This window comes from Monocercomonoides exilis (genome assembly GCF_001643675.1).
Source record: "Monocercomonoides exilis strain PA203 chromosome Unknown scaffold11-1913109, whole genome shotgun sequence".
Lineage (NCBI taxonomy): Eukaryota > Preaxostyla > Oxymonadida > Polymastigidae > Monocercomonoides > Monocercomonoides exilis.
Window position 1 is genome coordinate 337,120 of NW_027150556.1, and position 22,623 is coordinate 359,742.

Consider the following 22,623-nt stretch of genomic DNA (forward strand, 5'->3'; position numbering starts at 1 on the left):
ACATGAAAATGATCTTTTTGGCTGTTTTCTCTTTTTTGTGATTCACGAGCAGCTCTGTCACTGCTCCGAGCTCATCATCTGCCCAGTGGACAGCCTTTGATCCTCAACAAAGCTGACTGCTTCATAGTCGATTGCATCAGACACGGTGAGCATGACTGTGCCTGCTGGGAAATGCCCAATGAACTCCCGCTTCAGCCCGACCAGCGTTGGCCTCTCTTTTCGGTCAACCGAAAGGCACTCCTTTATCACTTCGCAATAGCTCGTCTCAATCGTCTTGCTTGTGTCGGGCCTTTCTCCTCTCACAATCTTATCTCCTGCAACCACAGCTTCATACTCCCCAAACGGGATCTGCAGCGTCAGGCTCTCCCACAGCATCATCCCAATCGAGAATGCAACAGTCTTCTTCGTTGCATGCGTCTTTGCGCCGTTCAGCAGCTCTGGTGCCTTCCACCTCAAACACTCTTTTTTGAAGTCATCCTCTTCCTCAAATGCTGAAGATGGCGGTGGTGAGCCTCTGCCATTCTTATTGATGGTTGAATCATCCGATGAGGAAGTGATAATGGTGGATGATGAGATGGATGATGAATCTGAATCATCGTCAGATGAGAAGTCGGAGTGCATCACAATGCAGATCACCATATGCTCTGAGAAGAGCACAATGTGAGGACTCAGATTTGCCAGCGATTGAAGAGGATTTTCCATCTCATCGAAAGAGTGGAGAGCGAGATTTGCCACCCAGAACATGATCTGAGCAGCTGTCTGCTCCCTCTCCTGCAGAGTGCCAATTGCCATCTCTTTTGTCTTATTCAGCCCATGAAGCAGCATGAATAGAGAATCTCTCAGATCCACAATCAGCTTCTCATGAGGAGATGAGCAGGCCATTGCATCCACAAGATTCGACATGGATGATGTGGTTGGGCACAGATCCTCTCTTCGAACAAATGTTGAATCTGAATCTGAAGTGTCTGTGGTTGAAGTGGATGAAATGGAAGGTGATGGTGTTCGTTTTCTCGTTTCGTCCTCGGTCTCTTTCTCATCGATTTTCTCCAACATCCATTGAGGGATCTTGTCAGAATCTCTCCCAAGGATGTATTCTGTGGAGCCATTCTCACTCAACAAATACTCTTCTGACTCAGAATGCTGCATCTCCTTTCCATTCATTCTCTTTTTGATCCTCTCCTCATTCTTCTTCTCTGCCTCCCTCTCTGCTCTTCTCCACTGATCCTCTGGAGACATCTCCATCGTCACCATCTCAAACGCCTTCGGATCTTTTCTGATATTATCATTAACAATCTCCTTGTATTTTTTCGCTTCTTCTTTTGCATTTCTCCATCGAATTGCAAGAACAATCGAAACAATAAAAACAATCAAAAACAAAACGACAAATATTATTATTACAACCAAGGTCCATGATGATTTCCCCTCTTTTCCTCCTTCCACAAGTTTATCGTTTCCACTTCCACTAGTTTCACTTCTATTTTTCAGGATGAATTCTGCTGTGAATGATGGTAAATTGGATTTTCCAAATTGAATGCACATGCTCGCTTCAGCTTTGGTTTCCATCACTTTGAGCAATTCCAAAGAAATTGTTGAATGGACTTCATTCTCTGATACACAGTCTTCTTCATCAATTCCCTTTCTCACGATTTCCTCTTCATCTCCATTTTTCATGCTCATCTTCACAGACAAATCACATGGCAGAAGCAGCTTCCCATGAATGATCAACTCCAATTCACCTGTTGATTGTGTTGCATTCTTCACATCTTCAAGAATTGGAATAAAGAAGGGGGATGCTCTTTCAGCTGCTATCCCTCCCAATCTGCATCCCTCGTCCAATATCCAAAGTGATGTGTTTTTCTCTATTCCATCTCCTCCTTTCACACTCACAACATTCAATTCGCTATTCCCTGTGCAGATCACATTCCTTCGAACTGATGGATATCCCTCAATGAATGGATTGTTGTTCTCGAATTCTCCCTTTTCAATCTTCACACTCCCTCCACTCACCCACAATCCACCAGCTTTGCTATTTTTGATTGCTGTTTCTTTCATCTCCACTTTGCTATTTTCAATATCAACCAATGATCCATTCCACCCACAGATTTCTTTCCTGTTCATTTTCTCATGTGTTTCTTCACTCCCTTCTCCATTCCCTTCTCCATCAAATGCGCATGCCTCAATCCTCACTGCTCTGCCTTCTCTTATCTGAGCCATGCTTCCTTTCTCCTTCGAATTCGTGCATTTGCCAAATGAGCAATTCAGAACACTCACATCTTCTTCTGCTCCTTCAATCTTCATTGCACTTCCTCCTTTCATCAATGAAATATTATTGGCTGCTATTTCTTTCATTTCCACTTTCGCTTTGCCTCCCACCACAACCACATCGCCTTCACATTCAATGTTTGTGATGATCGTCTCAACCACTTCCACTTTTGACTCTTCACAAAATGAAAGCAATGATGCCGATGAATGAAGATTCCTGAATGCTGAATCAAATATCCTCAGCTCTCCTCTTTCAACATTCACAATTGAACTGTTCAACTTCAACTCAATTGCTGAAGAGAAGAACTCACATTTTTGTATTTCCATAGATCCGTTCTTCACTTTCATTAGGTAATTGTGAGTTGACTCAAATGTCTCTTCAAACTGGAATGAGCATCTCTCCACAGAACATTCATTTATAAACTCCATGATGCAATCCTTATCAGATGATTTCTCAACCTTGGAGTTCAGTCTCACAATCGCCTGTGTCTTTTTGAGTGAATTCACAACCAGATCCCCGATCACACATTCCTTTGTCACAGTCCCTTCTCCATCAATAAGAATCGCATTCATCACTCCTTCTTGAATGTGATCAACAGCACAGTTGATGCTGAGACATGGATTGCTCTGAGCTCCACATTGCCTGTCATCAGTTCCTGTTGAATTCACAAACACCTGTGCCGAATAATAGAATGTGATGAGCGGAATCAGATCTATATCAGTGTTTCCCTCTGAATCGTTCCCGCAGATAGAGTTGTTTGAATTCAAAGACTCCTGATTGTAGTTCAAAGCAATCAGAGTTTCGTTGATCTGATGAGCAATCGAGTTGCATCTAACAAAAATATCGTTTCCCACAAATGCCTCATCCAAAGAAAACAAGATATTTGCCATTTTAAATCGAAGGGGAGGAATTTGAGAATCAACTGCATAACTAATATTTGGGTCTGCTCCATCAATATACATCCCTCCACCACGCCCTGATTGAGTTGAGCACTTACACATTGAAAATGAGCTGCCATTCACTTTTAAAATCGATTCTTCACTCTTCATCACCACTTTCACTCCTCCACCTTCCAAGCTCGAAACACTCCTGCAATTTGACATTGAACACTCATCTATTATGCACTCCACTCCATGCTCAAATGATCCCACATCAATAACACCTGCTCCATTTTCTTCGTTTGTGATGTTTGCAAATGAGCACCCAACAACCCTCAAAACAGGTTTATTGCTATAAATATGTGCATTTCTTTTTCCATTTGCATTGCTGACTTCAAACATCGAAATAAGGCTTTTCTCCTTCACAGCAGCAAATGAAACGTTCACGTTCTGAGTAGTCACCACTGTTGCACTTGGGCTGAAACAGATCAACCCTTTCAAATCAGAAATCAAACTCAAAGAACATCTCTCAATCAAAACGCTCCCTCCATTCACTCTCATCATGCAATATCCTGCTGTCTCTGTCAACCCTGTCAATGAACCAAATGAGCAATCAACAATTGTCAAACATGAATTTGTTCCAGAGGATTCTATAAACACTTCATGATGGGTCGTGATGGTTGGTTTGGTGAACGAGACATTGACAAATGACAAGCTCACATTCGATGATATCATTGAACAATCATTCAGATCATTCTCGTCTTCATCACTTATGATCAAAGCTGTCCCTTTCTTTGTCCCTTCTATCACAACTTTTGGTGACTCTAAAATTGATGATGAAATAAAAGAAAATGAAATGGAATGGCTCAACAGCCCTGATCCCACAATGCTGATGTGTGTTTCCCCTTCTCCAAGTGTTGAATATCGAAGACTCTTCAGATGGTCAATCGATGAACATGGTGCTTCTGAAAATCCACACCCACTGAAGTCTCCTCCTTTCTCCTTCGAAACAAATCCATCCCCACTCCAGTTGCTCCACAAATACACAACAAGCGGAATCACATATCCCTCTCCTGTTGTCTTCCTTTCCCATCCACACAACTCATCCAATGATTCTGACTCCTCTTCATTCATCTCCCATTTCAGTTGTTCGTTTGACATAATCTCACTCAGATCCCATCCTGAAACAAACACATTCTTCCCTTTCCAGGCATTGCATCCTTCGAATATCATTCCTTCAAGCACAGTTGATCCCATTTCTTCTGCAAATCTCACAAACAACCCTCCTCCAATTCCTCTTCCTCCTTCCTCTTTATCCATTGATGGCACTTCACATCCATCAAACTTCACATTTTTCATCTCCAAACTTCCTCTCTCTCCAACAGATATCATCACCCCTCCTCCTTTCATCCCACTTCCACCTGAGCATGTCGATGACAAATTGCATCCTTCAATATTCGCATTCCCCCCTTCTTTCATTTCCACGTTCAAGCATCCTCCTCCACTCCCACCTTCCACTTCCACTCCACTCGCACTGATGTTCTTTATATCCAGTTCCGTTCCATTTTTCATCGTTATTGGTGATATTCCATTCATTGTCATCCTCACTTTCTCTTCTATCACAAATCCATCAACAATCAGCTTCCCTCCTTTTTTGTCAATAATGCTGTATCCTATCATCCCATTAGTCTGTGCCTCTTCTGCAAATGAAATGGAGCAGTTTGCGATTGTGAGTGTTGACAGAGATGAATAAATAAGTGCTTTTCTTGCGTTTTTCAGAGGAGAATTCACAGAAAAAGTGATATAGCTGACTGAAAGCGAACTTGTGCACTCAATGAACCTTTCTTGGTTTGTTGATCCTTCATCACTCACATTCACTCTCAGCTTCTCTTCTTCCATTAATTCTCTTTTCCCTGATAGGATCACATCACATGAAGCCACTTTCACTTCACTTTTAATTGATGATTCAGAAACGACTTCGATTTTATGAATGCTGATGTTCGCTCTCTCACTTATGCAATAGTCAATCGTCAGACACCCAAACTTCTCGAATCCACATCGGCTGTGATCCAATGACCATTCTCCACTCCCATCAACAATCAGCTTTGATCCCATTGAACACAAATACACAAACAGCGGAATCACTTCGTCTTCATTCCCATTCTCACTCCCACTCAGCTCCAAAACATCTGTTGGAATTGCTCTTGCATCAAAAAATCCAAATGAAGTTGCATTCACTTTTGACTCAAGCAATATCCCTGAGTTGCAACAAACAAACACATCCTTCCCAAACGTTGCAGCGTTGTCTGCATCAACTGAAAACTTCACACCACTCTCTATTTTCAATCCACAATCTCTACTCCCCATCTCAACCATCATTCCTCCTCCTCTCCCTTCTCTTTCTCCCAAACCATTCGCTTCACATCCATCAATCACACTCGTCCCATTCACAACCACACTTCCTTCTCCTTTCACGCTTGCATGTATCCCCCCTCCTCTTCCACAGCAGCTGCACCCTTTGATATTGCATCCTTCAATCACAAATATCCCATTTTTCCCCTCACCTCTTTCTGTCCCAACTTCCCCATTCATCCATCCCCCATCTCCATTTCTCTTTTCAACGTTGCTCACGTTGCATCCCACACACACACCAACATCCACCCCGCCTGCAAGCTCAACCAACGAGTGAACTCCAAATAGTGAACTTTCTTCAATCACAAAACCTTCCATTTTCAGCTTTCTTCCAATTGCCCTGACAAAGCTGCATCCAATAGCATCACCTTCTGTATTCTCTGAGGAGCAACTAACAGAACAGTCTGTGAGTGTGAGGAGTGTTGAGTTGGCTGAAATCAGTGATGTTACCCCTTCCAGCTCTGTTGGAAGTGAAAAGCTGATGTTTTCCATTTTGCATGCGCTCTGCACCTCAATCAAGAACTCGGATTCCATATTATCTGGTGTTTTCACGCTCACTTTCATCCCTTTCGTGGAGCAAGAAATCTCCCATTCATATTCACCAGTCATTGCAACCTCTTCCGCAAGCTCAAATCCTGAATCCAATTCAATGTTCTTGTTTGCTTCTGGATAACGCACTTTAGCTGCGTGAGTGATGGTGGAACACGGATAATAATCAAATCCGCAGAACCACGAGTTGTATCCACCCAGATTGTTCTTTGCCTTCCCAACATGTGCTGCATCTGGATATATGTCCAAAAAGACATCAAGCGGGAATTGTCCCATTGTTGTGTCACTCCGATCATATCCCACCAACTGTTCGAAATTAGTATTTTCCCGCGAGACATTTAGCGTTGAAGAGCTTATTCCCCAGTTCTTAGAATCTTTCCCATTCACAAACAGATAATTTCCTCCCGATGATGCTGTACATCCTTCAAAGTTAACTGAACATATTGAAAAGTCAAATGAATTTTCATCCAAATACAGCATTATCCCTCCTCCATATCCACTGCACTTGCATCTGTTGAATTTTGTTGTTTCGCCTTCTGGTGTTGATGAAAGCCCTGATCGCAACTTGCTTGTTGGTGATGATAAATCAATCTTTATCCCACCACCACTTCCATCCTCGCACTCACAATCTTCGATTGTCACATTCTGAACAACAAATGTCTCCCCTTCCTTTACACTCTTTGCCACAACCACCCCATCTCCATTCGTCAACTTCACATTTTTCACATTCATATTTGCGAGAATGCTCTCTGTTGATTCTGTGCCTGCAGAAAAAAGTGAAGATGAAGATAATGAAAAAGATGGAAGATCTGGTTCAGAGAACAAGGGCTTTGACACATTCATATTTATGATCTCCACATCAGCCATCGACAGCTGTGACAGCGGCACCACAAACACTGACGAAGAAATCACATTTCCTGAAGAAACACTCGTAGTGATCACAACATCCTCCAATGAGAGAGTCCCACTTCCATCAGATACCACAACCACGCTTGGCGAAGAATCTGCTGTTGAGTTGCAGTCTACGTTCAAGTATTTCATTCTCAAATAACCTTCCGTCATGCTGAACAGTGCTCCTGATGAAGATGGAGTAGAAAGTGCCCCTGTTCCAATCGAACTTTTATCTTTGCCTGTGCCAATGACTGAAATCTTCTTTTCTCCAATGTTAATTGTTTCTGTCTCGCTTGCGTAATTCCCTTCCATCAGCGTGACGGACAGGCTCAACTGCATCACGCTCCGACTAACTGCAACACAAATGGTTCTGCACGCACTTGACTCATTCATTCCGCACAACTCCTCTTCATTTCCTCCGCTCACTGCAACAATGCGATTGAGAATCCCTCTCTTCAGCCAATCCTTTTTTTCTGTAAATTGAATAATCCAAGCGTTTGCAATCGCGTAATTGTAACTATAACAAACTCTTGTGTCGTTAGTGTTTGTAGAAAAGCATTCACAAAAAGGATTGTTGGAAGATATATGAAGACTGTAACAATCTTCAAAAAAAATGTCGTGCCCTAATGGAGGATTTTCTGAACAACTGCAATTATGAAAGAAGAAGAAGAAACATCTTAACCCATCATCTGAAATTGCAGATTTATTTGGTTCCAAATGAATTCCTCCTCCTTTTGATGATGCAAAACAAGAAACGAATTGAACGTTCCTCATTTTAAAATTTAGAGGCACATTTCTACAAAACATTCCTCCTCCCCATGTGCTATCAATTGAGCACAAAGTGAAACTGCAGTCAAACATGCATGCGCTTTCTTCTCCTTCATTTTCTTTATCATCATTTCCTCCAATAATTTGGAAATGATCAAGGCAAAGGCCTCCTCCTTGACGGCTTGCTTTACAATTCAGAAATTCACAATAGCTAATCTGATTGCAGATAGAAATTGATTCAACAAAAATGGCTCCGCCAATCCAAGTTTGAGAAGTGCATGCGCTGAATGAGCTATTTTCAAACTTTACAGATTTGATAGATGAGCACATTATGCTTCCTCCAGCATGATATGCAGCGCAGTCATTAAACGAGCAATACAAAACTGAAAGTTCTCCGTTTTCTTTTCCGCACATATAAATTGCCCCTCCATTTGAAGTTCCATCAGAATATGAGTTGCTGTTTCCTGTTGTTTTTGATTCATTCCATTCACACCATGTGAATGTATTTGCACCATTGTCTGTTTCATTTATTCTCCCTGGTTGTTTCTTTTCCTCTTCTGTTCCGATGTGTTCAACATTTCTTGTTCGACAACACCCAACGAATGAGGTGTTTGAGGCAGTTAAAGAAGCCAAGGGATTGTTCAGAGAAGGAACAATCCCTCCATCATATGCATCACAAACAGATAAAAATGAGCAACTTTGTATAAGACATTGAGTTTTATGAATTAAAGCAGTGGGAGATGAACAATCTGAAGGTTTTGTTGAAACGTTGAAGAATATCAGATCAGCAAGTGAAACACTCTCAATCAATGGAGAAGTCAGAAAAGGAGCTGAGGAGACACAAAAGGAAGAAAAACACGAAAAACGGACAGAAAGATGGCTTTTATTAGAAGCCTTGTTGATTGTACCTTTCGATGAGAAAAGCGGAGAAATTTCGTTCGATAATGGATTTGATGATTGCAATGTGATATTCTCCAGCAATGCACAACTCCCATGCATTTCAAAAAGAGGCACCCCGCAACTCATTACAACCCTGCAGCCTCTTAAAGCAGCTCGGCTCCCTTCAGTTCCGCAAATTGCACTATTTCCATTCACTGATACCAATTCCAATCCACTCCATCCAACTGAAGCATTCTTCAAATCAAAACATCCTTTGATCAAACATTCTCCTTCCTTTGAATTGAATTCCTTCAGAATTGTTGAGCGCCTATCGATAATCTGCCTTTGATTCTTCAAATTGCAATCTTTTTTGCATTCAGGTAATCTACTTTCTTTGCTTTTCTCATTTTCGAAGATTTTCCTTTCTGTCGCCTCATTTTCTTTCGTGATTTTATTGTGCGATGAAGAAGACAATTCATTATGAATATTACCACTGATTTTGTTTCTCAATTCTTCATTCGGAAATCTATTTTCATGAGCAGGAATAAAGTTCTCATTATTGAAATTGTAACTTGCACAGATAACTTCAAATCCTGCAGACTCGCAGAAATCCTGAAATAGAATTTTGTGTCCAGTGAAAAGAAAGGATATAGTAATTAACAACATTTTTGATACGAAATGTAAAATTATTAATGATTATTCCTAATCAAATATTTTTCTTGTGGGTCACTTTTTTTTGTGATAGAAGTCTATTTGATAAGATGGCGCCTTCTGAACCATTTTTCATGCAGAAGAGTATTTGTTTTATCACTGCAGAATAGAAAACTGATTTTTAAAAAGGCCTTGCCTTCCGTTCTTGGCTGTCTTGACGAAACTTCATTGATTTCGATTCAAATTCGTTTTCTCGTCTTCCAAAAAATTGTAATTATATGTTATGTGATGCTCAAAAAAATATTGCAACGCGAAGTTTGATGTAAAAGCTATGTGCTCACTCTTTCCAATGCTTTGGGGTTGTTTCAGTTCACAAATGAGTCTTGTGGAGCAACCAAGTCGAAAATCGCAAAATTATTCTCTTGCCGTAAGGATAATAAGAAATGCATTGCAATAAAATTGATCAAGTTGTATTTTCACTCACATAAATATCACTGCTATATTTTTCTCCATGGTTAATTTCATTTGCTTCACTTCAACAATGAACGAAATTTTCGTTTCACTACTTTTCCACTTTGAGGAAACTTGCAGATTGAAAATTTTTTCTTTATTCGAGATAAAGCCTTGGTTTTTTCAGAAAATTCTTATCAATAACTGCTGATTGCCATCAAAACCATTTGGTGCAGAAATTTTCCATGTTTCCCATTTCTCTTTGTCATTTTCATTGAATCAAAAATGAAATTTTATCTATTTGATGAATATGTGCTGTCTTCTATTCTTCTTCTTTTTTCGAAAGAGCAAGTGTGTTTCCTATTTTTTTGCTTCTCACGATATGTCTGCTCCCCTTCATCCCTTTTGCTTTTTTGCTTTCAACTTGATTTTCTTTCATTAGTTCCTTATTTTGATGATTTTTCTTTCCCCTTCAAATTCGTAATTGATAATAATCAAATTCTTTTGTTATTGCAAATTTCTTGAATCTTGTTGTCATTAACACCCATTGCTTGTTGTTTTCCATTTCCAAGGTTTTCATGTTCTTTTTTTGAAGTTGCTTTGAAGTTTCAAGAGGAACTTCCATTATTGTTCGTGCTTTTGCTCTTTTCTGCCCTTTTCCCAATAGAAGAAAAAAAGATTTCCAAAAGGATATCGATAATGTGAAGTTCTTGAAATCATTGAAAATGCAATGAACGATGAGGCAAATAATTTTATTTGGCTTTCCTGTTTTCCCTTTCTTTCGCTTCCATTGCTGTTGTCTTCATCGCCTCAATTGATTCTTCTCTTCCCTTTATCGCATCCAGGGAATTTGCTGCAAATGAAAGAACCATCCTCCATCCCTATTTATTTCTCCACAATCTCTCCCACTTCACACACTGCAACCCTCGCCCCATCACTTCGTCATCCAGCTTCACCACCACACGCATAGACTGCGGCGATCGCGACACCAGCCGCGCTATCGCCGACGGCAGCAGCGACGGGTCAAACAGATCGTTGATCGACGGGAACGCATTCACAACTTCCGGAACATAGATTCGCTTGATCCCGACCTCGTTCCCACAGATGATGCAATCAAAGAAAGCTGCTTCACCAGCGGAACTGAAAGCATCGCTAAAAGCTCCACATAGAAGGCGCAACAACACATTCAAGCGAACCTCCTGCTACTTCGCAAGATAACTCCGAATAAGATTTTGCTCTCTCAAAAACGATTTCTTTTTATTTGAAAACGCCCCAGCTGCCTCAGACTCCACAATCAAAAGCCACCTTCCTATATCGTTCAATGCGTCGGATGATTTGCAAGAAGAAGTCATTGTTGATGCATCCAAAAAACCAAATCGCCAGTTCCAATGGTGATGTTCAGTCTTCCCTGAATGCCAATTTCGCTTTCACCTTCTTTTCTTCGTATTTTTCCGACAGAAGTAAAGTGAAGCGATGAACAATTGCGGACGAGGTGAAAAAGTATTTTTTTTTAGAAAAGCTTGAAGTGAAACTCAATCATTAAAGAATCATTTGATTCATTCTGCAACGAGTGAAGAAGGCTTCATCCAAAAAAAATATTTCATAAAACTCCACAGCGATTATTCATTAGAATGTAAACAGGATAATAAAAGATGGTTATTTGAAGATTAATAAGAAAATAAAGTGCGATAAGTCATTCAATAGGCGATGAAAATTTTTAAATTGAATGAAGATTATCAAATGTCCATTGTGTTCGTGGATTTCATGAATTGATCTATAATCTGGAATTATTGATTCATAATACAACAGCACGCATCAAAATTTTGGAAAACCAATTAAAATGATTCATTGTTTGTGCTCATTGCGAAACCATTTCTATGTTTCTGAAGACAGTTCGCAATCAAACTCCAAAAATATAGTTGATGATTTTAAATTTTGATTAAAAAGGTTAAATGATAAACGAAAAAATTGTCATTTTGACTAACCTTTAAGCAATCCTTTTTGCCCCTTTCATCGTGATGGTTTTTTAAAAGTAATTACATTTTTTAAAAAAAATAATATTGAAATATATGAAAAATGGCTTTGAGATTTGATAATTATTTTTTTCATATTGAAAGAATGATGGAATCAACAGAAATAGAAATGTATCTGGCTTATTTTTTATCAGACTTTTGCTTAATTGGATTGTATTTTGAACTTATTCAGAGTTACACCAGAAAGAGAATTTTTATCATCATCTCCAAGTCATGCATCACCAAAGGAACAAGATTTTGAGATTTTACATTTAAATAAAAAATTAATGGAATTAGAAAAGAAGCGGAAAATTGAAAATGAATCAGCAGCACAAGGAATTTCTTCTGCCAAAAAAATGTTGTTAATGAAAGAATCAGCATTCCAAAGAGAAAAGTCAAAAGTTGCTTTATACGAGCAGCAAATTTCCGCAATGGAGATAAAATTGGAAGAACTGAAGAATGAAAATAGAGCATTATCAGTCAAGCTTGGAATTGCTGAAGCTGAAAACAGAGAAAAAGAAAGAATTATTTCTGAGGTTAGAAAGCAAAAAGAAGATGAAGCAGCTAAAAGAAATGAAGAAAAGAAAATGCACAATGAATCTTTGAGATTTGCAGAAGAGAAATTGCAACATTTAAAGAATGAAAAGGATGAAGAATTCAATAAACTTCAAAAAGAGATATTGGAAAAGAACGAAGAAATAAAACAAATTCACAAAGAAAACATAGACTTGCTAAAGCGTTGGGATGATTTTTTTAAGCGCCAAGAAGAAAGCAGCATTCAATCAGTTGAATCAAAAGTTACAATTGCTATTTCTGAAATGAGAAAGCAATTTGAAGATGAAAAAGATAGAATGATAAAGCAATTTGAAGAGGACAAGGAACAAATGGAGAAAGATTTTGAAACTGTGCTTGAAAAAAAGGAAAACGAAAAAGAGAATGCAATATCTTGCCTTCGAGATGACATCAGAATTCTAAAGGATAACTTGGAAAAAGAGAAAAGATCATCAAAAGAAAAAATAGAGCTAGAAAGAGCAAGAGCCCAAAAAGAAAAGCAGGACTTGGAGATGTCTGTGAAGCGTGAGGAAGATCGGAAGAGGGATGCAGTTGACGCCAGAGTCAGAGAGGAGGTGTCTCGAGAGTCGCAGAAAACGAGGGAGGCTGAAAAGCTGCTGAAAGAAGCGAGGAACGAGCTGAAGCGTTTGGAGCTGGCGGCGAAGGGGATCAGACAGAAGGCGAGGGAAGAGAAGGAAAAAGAAGTGTCTGAAGTGGCCGACAGCATGACAGAGGAGTTTCAGAAGAAAGAGCAAAGCTGGAAGCTTCTGCTGGAAGAGGAAAAGGCAGCCAACGAAGAGCGGCACAAATCGCTTGTTGACGAGGTTGTTCAACTGCGGCAGCTTGCGTACGAGAAGGAGAGAGAGAAAGAGGAGGAAAAGAGGAAGATCAGCATTGCTCTGGAAGAAGAGAGCAAAGCACGGGAAGAGGAGTTCAAAAGGGCAGCAGCGAAGGAAAGAAGCAGGTGGGAGCAAGAGATAGAGCGAGTGACCAAAGAAGAGCAGCAGAACACGAAGGAGCTGGCTGAGCGGTGCATTCGGCTGGAGAAAGAGAAGGCGCGGCTGACGGCAGAGGCGAAGACGAGGGAAGAGCTCAGAGAGAGCCGGCTGAAGGAGGCCGAGCAGGAACGAGATGAGCTTCTTGCAAGCAGAGCAGAGTTTGAAGGGCAGATGGTGAGGAGAATGGAGTCTGCGCTGAAGGAGACTGAAGAAGGCTACAAAGCAGAAATGACAAGAAGAGAGAAGCACTGGGAAGGAGAGTTGTTGAAGCAGGAGAGAGAGAAGAAGAAGGCGATTGACAACTTGCTGGACGAGCGTGTTGGGATTGAGATTGCATTGAAGCAGGCAAGTGAGGAAGAGAAGAGGCAACGAGAGTGTGCAATGCAGCTGAAGACGCAGCTGGAGCAGCTGAAAGGGCAGTGCGGCGTGTGGAAAGAAGATGCCAAGAGCGAAATGGCTGCGCAGAAGGCGTCTTTTGAGCGGAAAGAAGAGGCGCTGAAGAGGATGCACGAGGAAGAGGTGAAGCGCCTGAGTGTGAATGCTGTGAACTTGCAGAAGGAGATTGCACAGATGAAAAACCACCACAGCACTGAGATAGAGGCAAAGGAAGAGATCATCAGGCAGTGCAGAAAGCAGGTTTGCAAATGTTGAAATTATTTTTGATTTTTGAAATTCAATAATCATTTCTTATTCATCAATGGATAATAAACATTGTTTTAACATTGTTTTATTATTATTATTATTTATAATGAATTCTTTTGATTTTTATTAATTTAACAACATATTATTAAATCTCTCTTGCTTTTTTCCAACGTGTTTTTGTATTCAGCTGGAATTTGAGCGGCAGCACTATCAGAAGCATGTTGACCAGCTCAAAGAAAGTGCCGTTGTGGAGCAGCGTCTGCGGGACGAGTCAATAATCGACCTGAAAATCGCGATGGCTGCGGAAGCGAAGGAGAATGAGGATCTTCTGTCGACGCTGACAGAAGAGAGAGAGAAGCTGAAGGCGAAGGAACGAGAACTGGGGAAGCATCTGATGATACTCAGCCAGGAGAGAGGGAGAGAGACTGAAGAACACGAAGCCACTCGCCACTCCTACGCTGTCAGGGTGCGCGATCTCGAAAGAGACCTGAAGGACAAAGAGACAGAAATATCGATTGAAAAGGAAAAGAAGGCAGAGCTGGAACGATGGAGAAAAGAAGAAGAGATTGAAAAGTCGATGCTGATGAACACGATGAAGTCCACATCAATGATTCTGCCAACAAACAGCCCCAAAGTCTTTCAGCAAGGCATGACTCAAGCAGCACCTGATCATTCATTTGATTCCTCTGCGCAATTAGAAACGCCTCAGGGGTATTCAACGCATTCATCAATGGCATTATCGAACAGCCAGCCTCACTCAAATGTCCAGGTTCCTTCAACCGTTCCTTCAACCGCCTTGCCTCCTCTGCCGACTCTTGGATTGCCTGATGCTCTGCCCTCTTTCAATCACACAGTGCCGCTCTCAGCTTCTTTGCCTGCTTTATCTCTGTCTTCATCTGTCAGCACATCATCTCCTCATTTCACTTCCTCAATGAATGACACGTCTCACTTCACAAACACAGCTTATGCTCAGCCCACTTCATTTTCAGCTTCACCCGACTTGTCTCAATCATTTCGCTCTTCTCCTGAGTATCTGCTTTCTTCCACTGCTCCAACATATCCTTCTTCAAACACTCATTTTCCTCTGTCATTTCAATCAAATCCATCTGCTGACTCTAATTCTCCAAGCAACTTGCTGGCGAATTCGTTCAATAGTTCGTTGCGTGCGCCTTTAGAAATGCCAACTGAAAATGCCTATGGAATTGTTTCTGGAAGCGATACAAGGCAAGTCTCAATGCAAATGAAAGAGTCGCCGATGTTATTTGCTGGTGATTCATCAGAACAGCAAAGCAGCCCCTTCAGAATGAAGAGTGATCTGAATGATTATTCGCATTTGGACGAGCAAATGCAGATCTCGCGAGTGACTCCGCCGTCTTCAATGAGGCAAGCTTTTGCGTTGTCCCCTCCAATAAATCCACCTCGCCCGGTAAGCTTCTCTTCTCCCTTCTCCGAACTGCGCACGACTTCTGCCCCTGTCTCTCGCCCTTCGCTTGTCTTTTCGCACTCTCAGAACGAGTTAGAGCTCTCTTCAAACATGCCACAGGAATTCAGGTCTCCAGACAGCCCCCAGCCGCCGCCTCCGACGCCAACTTCTGGGAGAAGCCAGATTTATTCACAGAATGTGTTGTCTCTGCCAATTGGTGATGATGACGGGAAAACTTTGCTGAAGCAACCAGATAATAAAGATTCTGAATATATGAGAGAAATTTCTGATTCTGCCATTCGCCATCCAGCGTCTTACACACCTCTCTTTCCTCATTCTGCTAAGCTCATTCAGAAAAATGACGAAGCTCAAAGAAATGAAACGAATGGTTCAGCACTTCAGCATCAGAAATCATTTGCACCAAATGAATCAGTGCTGCATCCGAATGAAACAACTTTGCTCATTTCTGAAAGTGAATTCGATGTATCGAAGCAGAAGCCAATTTCTGCTCAAAGTAATTCAATAATCACAAAGAAGAAAAAAAGGAAAATCTCAAAAAAGAATAATTAATTTACCGTATTATATATAATTTATTTTATGTGAAATTCTTTTTTCAGTTTTTTAAAAAAATGTTACACATTTCTTCCTGAAAGACTTCTTTGCTCCTTTTAAACTTACTAAATTTTATGTCTTTTTACGTTTGTAACCAATCAAAATATTATCATTCTCTTCAAATCCAATATTCGTTCTATTACAGTCTATCTAAGGAATGCAAATTGATGGAGAAAATGGATTTGATGATTTCATTGTGATTGAGTTCTCCCGAAATAAAACTCTTTCTTGTTTTTTATTCAGTGATTTTTTTTCATTTTTAAAGAACGCTTTATAATCATCTGCAAACTTCAATCTGATAGCTCTTATCCTTTCCAAACGAATATTTTTGATGCACTTTTCTCTTTTATAATGTGCAGTTTTCATTAATTGTTAATTTTTCATTTAAAAAGATCGGGAATACCAAAATTTTTTCCATAAAAATTGAAAACATTGTTTTATCAAATTATTTCTTGTAAAAGGAAAGTTGATTGTTTTATCTGATATAATTGTTTGCTTCTTAAAACAACTAAAAGATATTTTTAAGATTATTAGTGTTTTCCATTTAATAATTTGAATACTACAAATTATTAGGTTCATGACTTTTTCTAACGCTGGAGAATCAGGCATTGTTTTGCATGGGACAAAGCTAACTGATAAATTTAATGGTGTGAAGTTATTATACAAAAATGGTTTTAATTTTATTTTTCTAGAATTGTTTGATGATCTTGAAAGATTCTCTGAAGCCGAGCAAAAACAAAAAATTTTGGAGATGAATGAATTGATGAACGAAATGGATAAAAATGAAATTTATTATATTCTTACTGATAAATTTTACAATGAAATATCTCGTAAGATTGAAACAAAACTAACAAAGGAAAATGCAGCTTTTCTACTGAAGCAAATTGGATTTAATAAAATACTAAAATATCCGCTGGCCTATGGATTTGAATATTTGCCGTTACGTGAAAACGTTGAAAAGATGATGATTGATGAAAGCAAGAAGCATTTAAAAAAGAAGAATCTATTTCTGATTGATCTTTGTGAGTGCTATCTTATGATTTCAAATGATTTGGGCGATGCACGAGAAAAATTGGTTGAAGCATGTGTGAGCTGCCTTCTAAAAACTGCGTTGGACAAAAAAGAACTTGAAAAAACAAAAGAAGAAGTGGAAATGGCAATGGTGGCGTTGAGCGTTATACCAAATTACAAGGTGTGAAAACGACAATATTATAAAAGCTTTCAATACATTTTTTTCAGAAAGTGAAAAGAGGGCTTTATTTGAATAAGATTGTTGAAGTTATTAAGCATCATCAAGAGCACAATAATCTGACAAGGCTTGCATATCAATCCGCTTGGAAATTTTTGATAAACAGGTTATGTAATGATAGGAAATTAGATAATTTGATAATGAATGAGCTGCATTTCGTGAAAGAAGCAAAAAGAGAGTTGAAAGAGCTTAGAGTGTGCATTGATTGGAAGAATAAGGAAAAAGAAAAAATTGGAGAAAAAAGAAAAGAAATGAGTGTTGTTTCGAGGTGGTGTGAAACTATACAAATTTACCTATATAATTATGAATGGAATGCAGATTATGAAGGATTTGCCGAATTGGTTCCATGTATAGTCGGGCTGTACCGTTCAGCTAAGAATTATGAAGATAACATATGCAAAGAATGTATATATTTTTTTGGAATGACGAAAGATACAGATGAAAAATCAGTTTCTGCTTTTGTGGAGAATGGAGCAGCGAAATGTGTTATGGAAGAAATGTGCAGACAGGAATTGGAGGATTATATGGTAGAGAAATGTCTTCATTTGTTTACATTGTTATTAGAAAGTTTTAAAGAAAAGATAGATGAAGGATGGAACAAGGCAGAGTGGAAGAAGATTAAAAGAGAGCTATTTGAAAAGTTGGAAGAAGAAGGATATGATGATGTGATTACAAGTTATCATGATGTATTGCTTTTCTTGGTTCAAAAGTACGATGATAATACAACGTTGTCAAACTGTGCAGATTACTTGATGAACGCTTAAGGAAATAGAATGATGTACACACATATTAATAGTGAAATTATTTGCAAATTCAGAAATTGCGTTGTGAAGAAGCATATTTGATTTTTCCTTTATTTCTGATTGGGCAGTCTTTTATCCATATCAATTTAATGCCTTTTTTTTTCATTTTTTCATTTTGAATTAATCCGAAGTTACTTCCTCAATACATAAATTACTGCGATTTTGAACGTTCTTTTCATTATTAATTCTTCATTCAAATTTAAAGGAATACCTCGTAGCAAACTTTTCTGTTCGATCAGTCAAATTATTCTCCTTATTACAGAAGATGTTTGCAAAAGCAATATTATTATTGAAGCTCATTTCGTATTTGTTATTCATCAAAAAATCAATCTTTATATATCTTTTTTTAATCAGAAAGTTATTTTGGATATTGGTTATTCAACAGTTTTTTACAAAGGAAAGTTATTACACCAAAAATTATTCAAAGTCGAAAAACTTTCAACCAAAGTCGAAAAACTTTCAAACGAAATCGAAAATTATTATTCAAAGTCGGAAAACTTTCATTCGAAGTCGAAAGTTTTCATTCGAAGTCGAAAAAGTTTCATTCAAAGTCGAAAAAGTTGCAAACGAAATCGAAAAACTTTCAATCGAAATCGAAAAACTTTCAAACAAAGTCGAAAGTTCAAAAAACTTCAAATAGAAAGATAAGTTGGCAAAAATCAATAAAAATCAAAATTCATTTTTTTTATTAAAATATCAACTGTGCTTGTTATTTTAATGATTTTTCATCTCTTTTTCATACATATTTTTGTGCTTCCTTTGTCCAAATGCAAATTTGAAAAACATAAGAGGTATTTTAACATATTTTTGTCTCATATCAATTGAAAGCACACTTCTTCACAGAAAATATGCTAAAGAAGATTATTGTTTTTTTAACCAATTTTATGGAGAATGAAGAATACAGTTTTGAATCTCTTTTTTCGTGTTCTTTCATAACAAAAAACTCATTTCTTATTGAAGGAAACAAATGTCAAAAATATTGTTTCGAGTTAATTTTTGAGTTTATTTTGGTTCGAAATCTTCATATTTTGCAGAAATCAACAACGCAAACATTGCTGATGATATTTCCAAAAACAAAAGAATATTATTATCTTTTGTTGAATACTTTTTATTTAACGTTTATGTTTTTTGGAAATTTTCGATTTCGATTGAAAGTTTTTCGATTTCGTTTGCAACTTTTTCGACTTTGAATGAAACTTTTTCGACTTCGAATGAAAACTTTCGACTTCGAATGAAAGTTTTCCGACTTTGAATAATAATTTTCGATTTCGTTTGAAAGTTTTTCGACTTTGGTTGAAAGTTTTTCGATTTTGATTGAAAGTTTTTCGACTTTGAATTATTTTTGGTGTATCTTCGAAAAAAAAAAAAAAAAAAAAAAAAAAAAAAAAAAAAAAAAAAAAAAAAAAAAAAGGCAAGATATTAGTGTCATATGAGATAGATAAGCAGTTAAAAGCTTATTCATTAAAGACGAGATGAGAAATGGGAAACTCACAGTTGTCCAGATGTTTCAGAGAAAATAGCTAAACTGTTGAATTTTCATTATGTAATTAATCTCCTTCAAGAAGATAAAGAACAATAATCCTTTCAACGAAGATTCTCGATGATAATTACCGAAAAGGGATAATATATTTTTCTTTCTTTCTTTTATAATTTTTGAAAAAGGAAATAAAAACATTTATAGACGCTCTTCAATTAATTTATTTATTATTTTGCGAAATGATTAAAATTGAAAAGGATAGTTTTTGAGTCATAAAGCTAAATGAAACGAATTTGGTTAAACTCCAACAAAATAATCAGTTATATTCAACGATAAAACATCATTATGATGTTTTTTATTTATAAAAGAAATTTCTCCATAAAGGCTTGCAATGATATCGTCATATCCTTCTTCTTCCATTTTTTCAACTACTTTCCTTTTCAACTCTTTTCTTTTCACTTCTTCGATTTCATCTTTCCTCACGTTTTTCTATCGCCATGAAATGCGACAAAAATACGTCAATAATTCACGTTCCATTTCTTCATTCAACGTTGGTCGCAGGATCTCCTCCAAAATGAGATCAACTGCTCCGCTTTTCACAAAGTCATCAAATTCTGTAAAAATTCTATTCACTGATGTCAGAAATATTTTTATGCAAATGAAGTTGATTTCTCTGCAATAGCTCTTAAAAGACATAATGAAAATATAATCATTTTCTCCGTAATTATCTTTTGTTGCTCTATACACTTGAGAAATGCTTCTGATAAGCTCAGAATATTCTTCATTACACGTGTGACAAATTATAAAAGAAAAATTCAATATTCTCAACCATCTCAATAAAACAAGCACTTCTTTCAGTTCATTTCCTCGTTTCGTTTCTTTTATCTTCCAATCAATGCATCCTGTCAGTTCTTGCAATTCTCTTGCTGCCTCTCTCGAAAAATGCAGCTCATTCACAATAACTTCTTCCAAGCTATTGTCAGCCAAAAGTCGGTGAATCAAAAAGTCCCAAACAGACCAATATGCAAGTCGTGTCAGATTTCTGTGCTTTTGCTGATATTCCATGATATCTTCAATTTCCTTCAAATACAGTTCTCGTTCGATAAACTAATAAGAAATAAGAAAAATAAGAAAAATAAGAAAAATGTCAAATGGAAGTAATAATGTTCTAACATAATTTTCTACGTTGCTCAGCGCCAATAGATCCATTTCCACTTCTTTTTGACTCTCCTCGCTTTCCACTTTCTTCAATGCAGCTTTCAAAATACACGGCACGCAGATCGACGGCAATTCAGATGAGAAGTTGCGACCAAGAGAAACAAAGCATTGGCAAAGATCGATTAATAGTTTTTCATTCTTTTCTTCTTTTTTCTCATTTTCATTTATAATCATCTTTTTAAATCTTTCTTTCAAAGAAGATTTTTGAAAATTTTCAACATCCACATTTCTCAGAATCTTCAAATAACCAATATGCTTCAACAGGAAAATTGTATTTTCCATTGAAAGTTTCTTTTTTCCAATTATTTTGTTCATTCTGTTGAACAGTTCTTTTGTGAATGCAAGTCCGAAAACATCATGCATTATTTCATCAATCATTTCATCCATTTCATGAACTTTCTGCCTTTGCTTTTCCTCATCGCAATCTTCCAGCCCATTTAGCAATTCTTCAATAAAAAAAAAGTGAAGGAAAGAAATGCAATCAGCATAAAATTGAAACAACAATCATTGCACAAGCGAGTGAATTTTTTGTTGGTATCCTTTCCATGCAATTTTTTTACAAGATGAATCATTCAGGATGTAACGTCGTTTTAATTTTGGTTTTGAATTTGCATATGTTAAAATAAATAAAATATATAAAAATTCAAAATCCTAAATAACTATGTAACAATAAGCATTCACATAACCACATGGAATATTGACATTTTTGGTTCGGAATTTCACAGAAAAACACAATGCTTTATCTTTGTTTGCTTGCAATTATGGTTTGTCTGATAAAAAATGATGATGTGAATAGTTTTTTGTCATTCATCAATAATCTTTTGAATTGCATTATAAGAAAAATAGAAAGAATGATTTGAAAATCACAACTGTCATTTCCTTTGCTTTTGGGATACGACAGGAATCAAAACGCAAGCATTTTGATTCACAAGAAAACATTCATTCACTTTCTTCTCTTCGATCTGAGAGTATCACTTAAGGGTCAGTCACGGCGAATCTGAAAAAAGAATGCTCTCTAGCTCTCCACTCAGCACTGGACCCGCGTTGAATTCTGCCACATCAATGATGTCAGATGGACCTCCGGGAGAGATGTTTTCGAGTATGATTTCTCGTTCCAGTTCTGAATTTTCACAACAGATCCCGGGAGCTTCAGAAGCAAAAGAAAGCTATGGCGAGGATAGTTTGCTGCAAGGAAAAAGTTTTAAAACAATATTTCTTAGAGATCCAGATTGCAGCTTATATGATATGGACTTACCTGAAAGATATTTGGAAGATCTTATTATTGACCTGAAGGAAGATGATTTAAGTCCATTTCTGCCAAAGGCCCCCCCTACAGCTTCGAGAACAGATAATTGGATGAACGACGCATTGGATAATGCAGGCGAGCGAACTGAAGCTTTTTTATATCCGGCCATAAAAATTCTGCTTTACACACATGCGAAATTAAAAGAAAAAGATGACGAAAAAGGATCAATTGCAGATGCAATTTTATTAGTTTCAAAAGCGCTGAAGGAAGCAAGATCTGTAAGAATTCAAGGAAGATTCGGCTTTAGGGCAGCTGCACAGATGAAGGAGAGCTCAGCTACCAGTCTTCTTACTCAAAGGCAATCAGAAGTCCTTGAAGAATGGAGAAAAACAGAAAAGAGTCAACAATTCAAGCTGCAAACAACAAGCTGGCCTATGAGAAGGAGTCCGATAAGATACAGAACTATTCCAACCAGAAGATCAGTTAGCCACAGATTTTTTCAAGCAGCTCCCCGATTGTCAAGACAACAAAACCAAATCCGGCTGCGACCAAGAGCTTCAAGCTTCGCTTCAAGAAGGCAATCAGGGGAGCGAAAATTCCAATAGAAGAAACGAACAGCATTCTACAGCCCACAGAAGTCCGACAAGAGG

At 37.9% G+C, this 22,623-nt stretch overlaps 3 protein-coding genes across 3 annotated transcripts; 2 read left to right on the top strand and 1 right to left on the bottom strand.

Annotated features, from left to right (window-relative positions):
* Positions 1-57: 57 nt before the first annotated feature.
* Positions 58-9,306, bottom strand: MONOS_7488 (uncharacterized protein; the record flags this gene model as incomplete). Its single annotated transcript, XM_067877817.1, has 1 exon — positions 58-9,306. One exon carries the CDS (start codon positions 9,304-9,306, stop codon positions 58-60), a length of 9,249 nt encoding a protein of 3,082 aa, XP_067731494.1.
* A 2,553-nt stretch (positions 9,307-11,859) lies between these two features.
* Positions 11,860-16,327, top strand: MONOS_7489 (uncharacterized protein; the record flags this gene model as incomplete). Its single annotated transcript, XM_067877818.1, has 3 exons — positions 11,860-11,885; positions 11,947-13,939; positions 14,133-16,327. The coding sequence occupies 3 exons, from the start codon at positions 11,860-11,862 to the stop codon at positions 15,936-15,938; spliced, it is 3,825 nt and encodes a 1,274-aa protein (XP_067731495.1). The 3' UTR covers positions 15,939-16,327.
* A 5,408-nt stretch (positions 16,328-21,735) lies between these two features.
* MONOS_7490 (uncharacterized protein) lies at positions 21,736-22,578 on the top strand (the record flags this gene model as incomplete). Its single annotated transcript, XM_067877820.1, has 1 exon — positions 21,736-22,578. The coding sequence occupies one exon, from the start codon at positions 21,736-21,738 to the stop codon at positions 22,576-22,578; it is 843 nt and encodes a 280-aa protein (XP_067731496.1).
* Between the last annotated feature and the right edge of the window lie 45 nt (positions 22,579-22,623).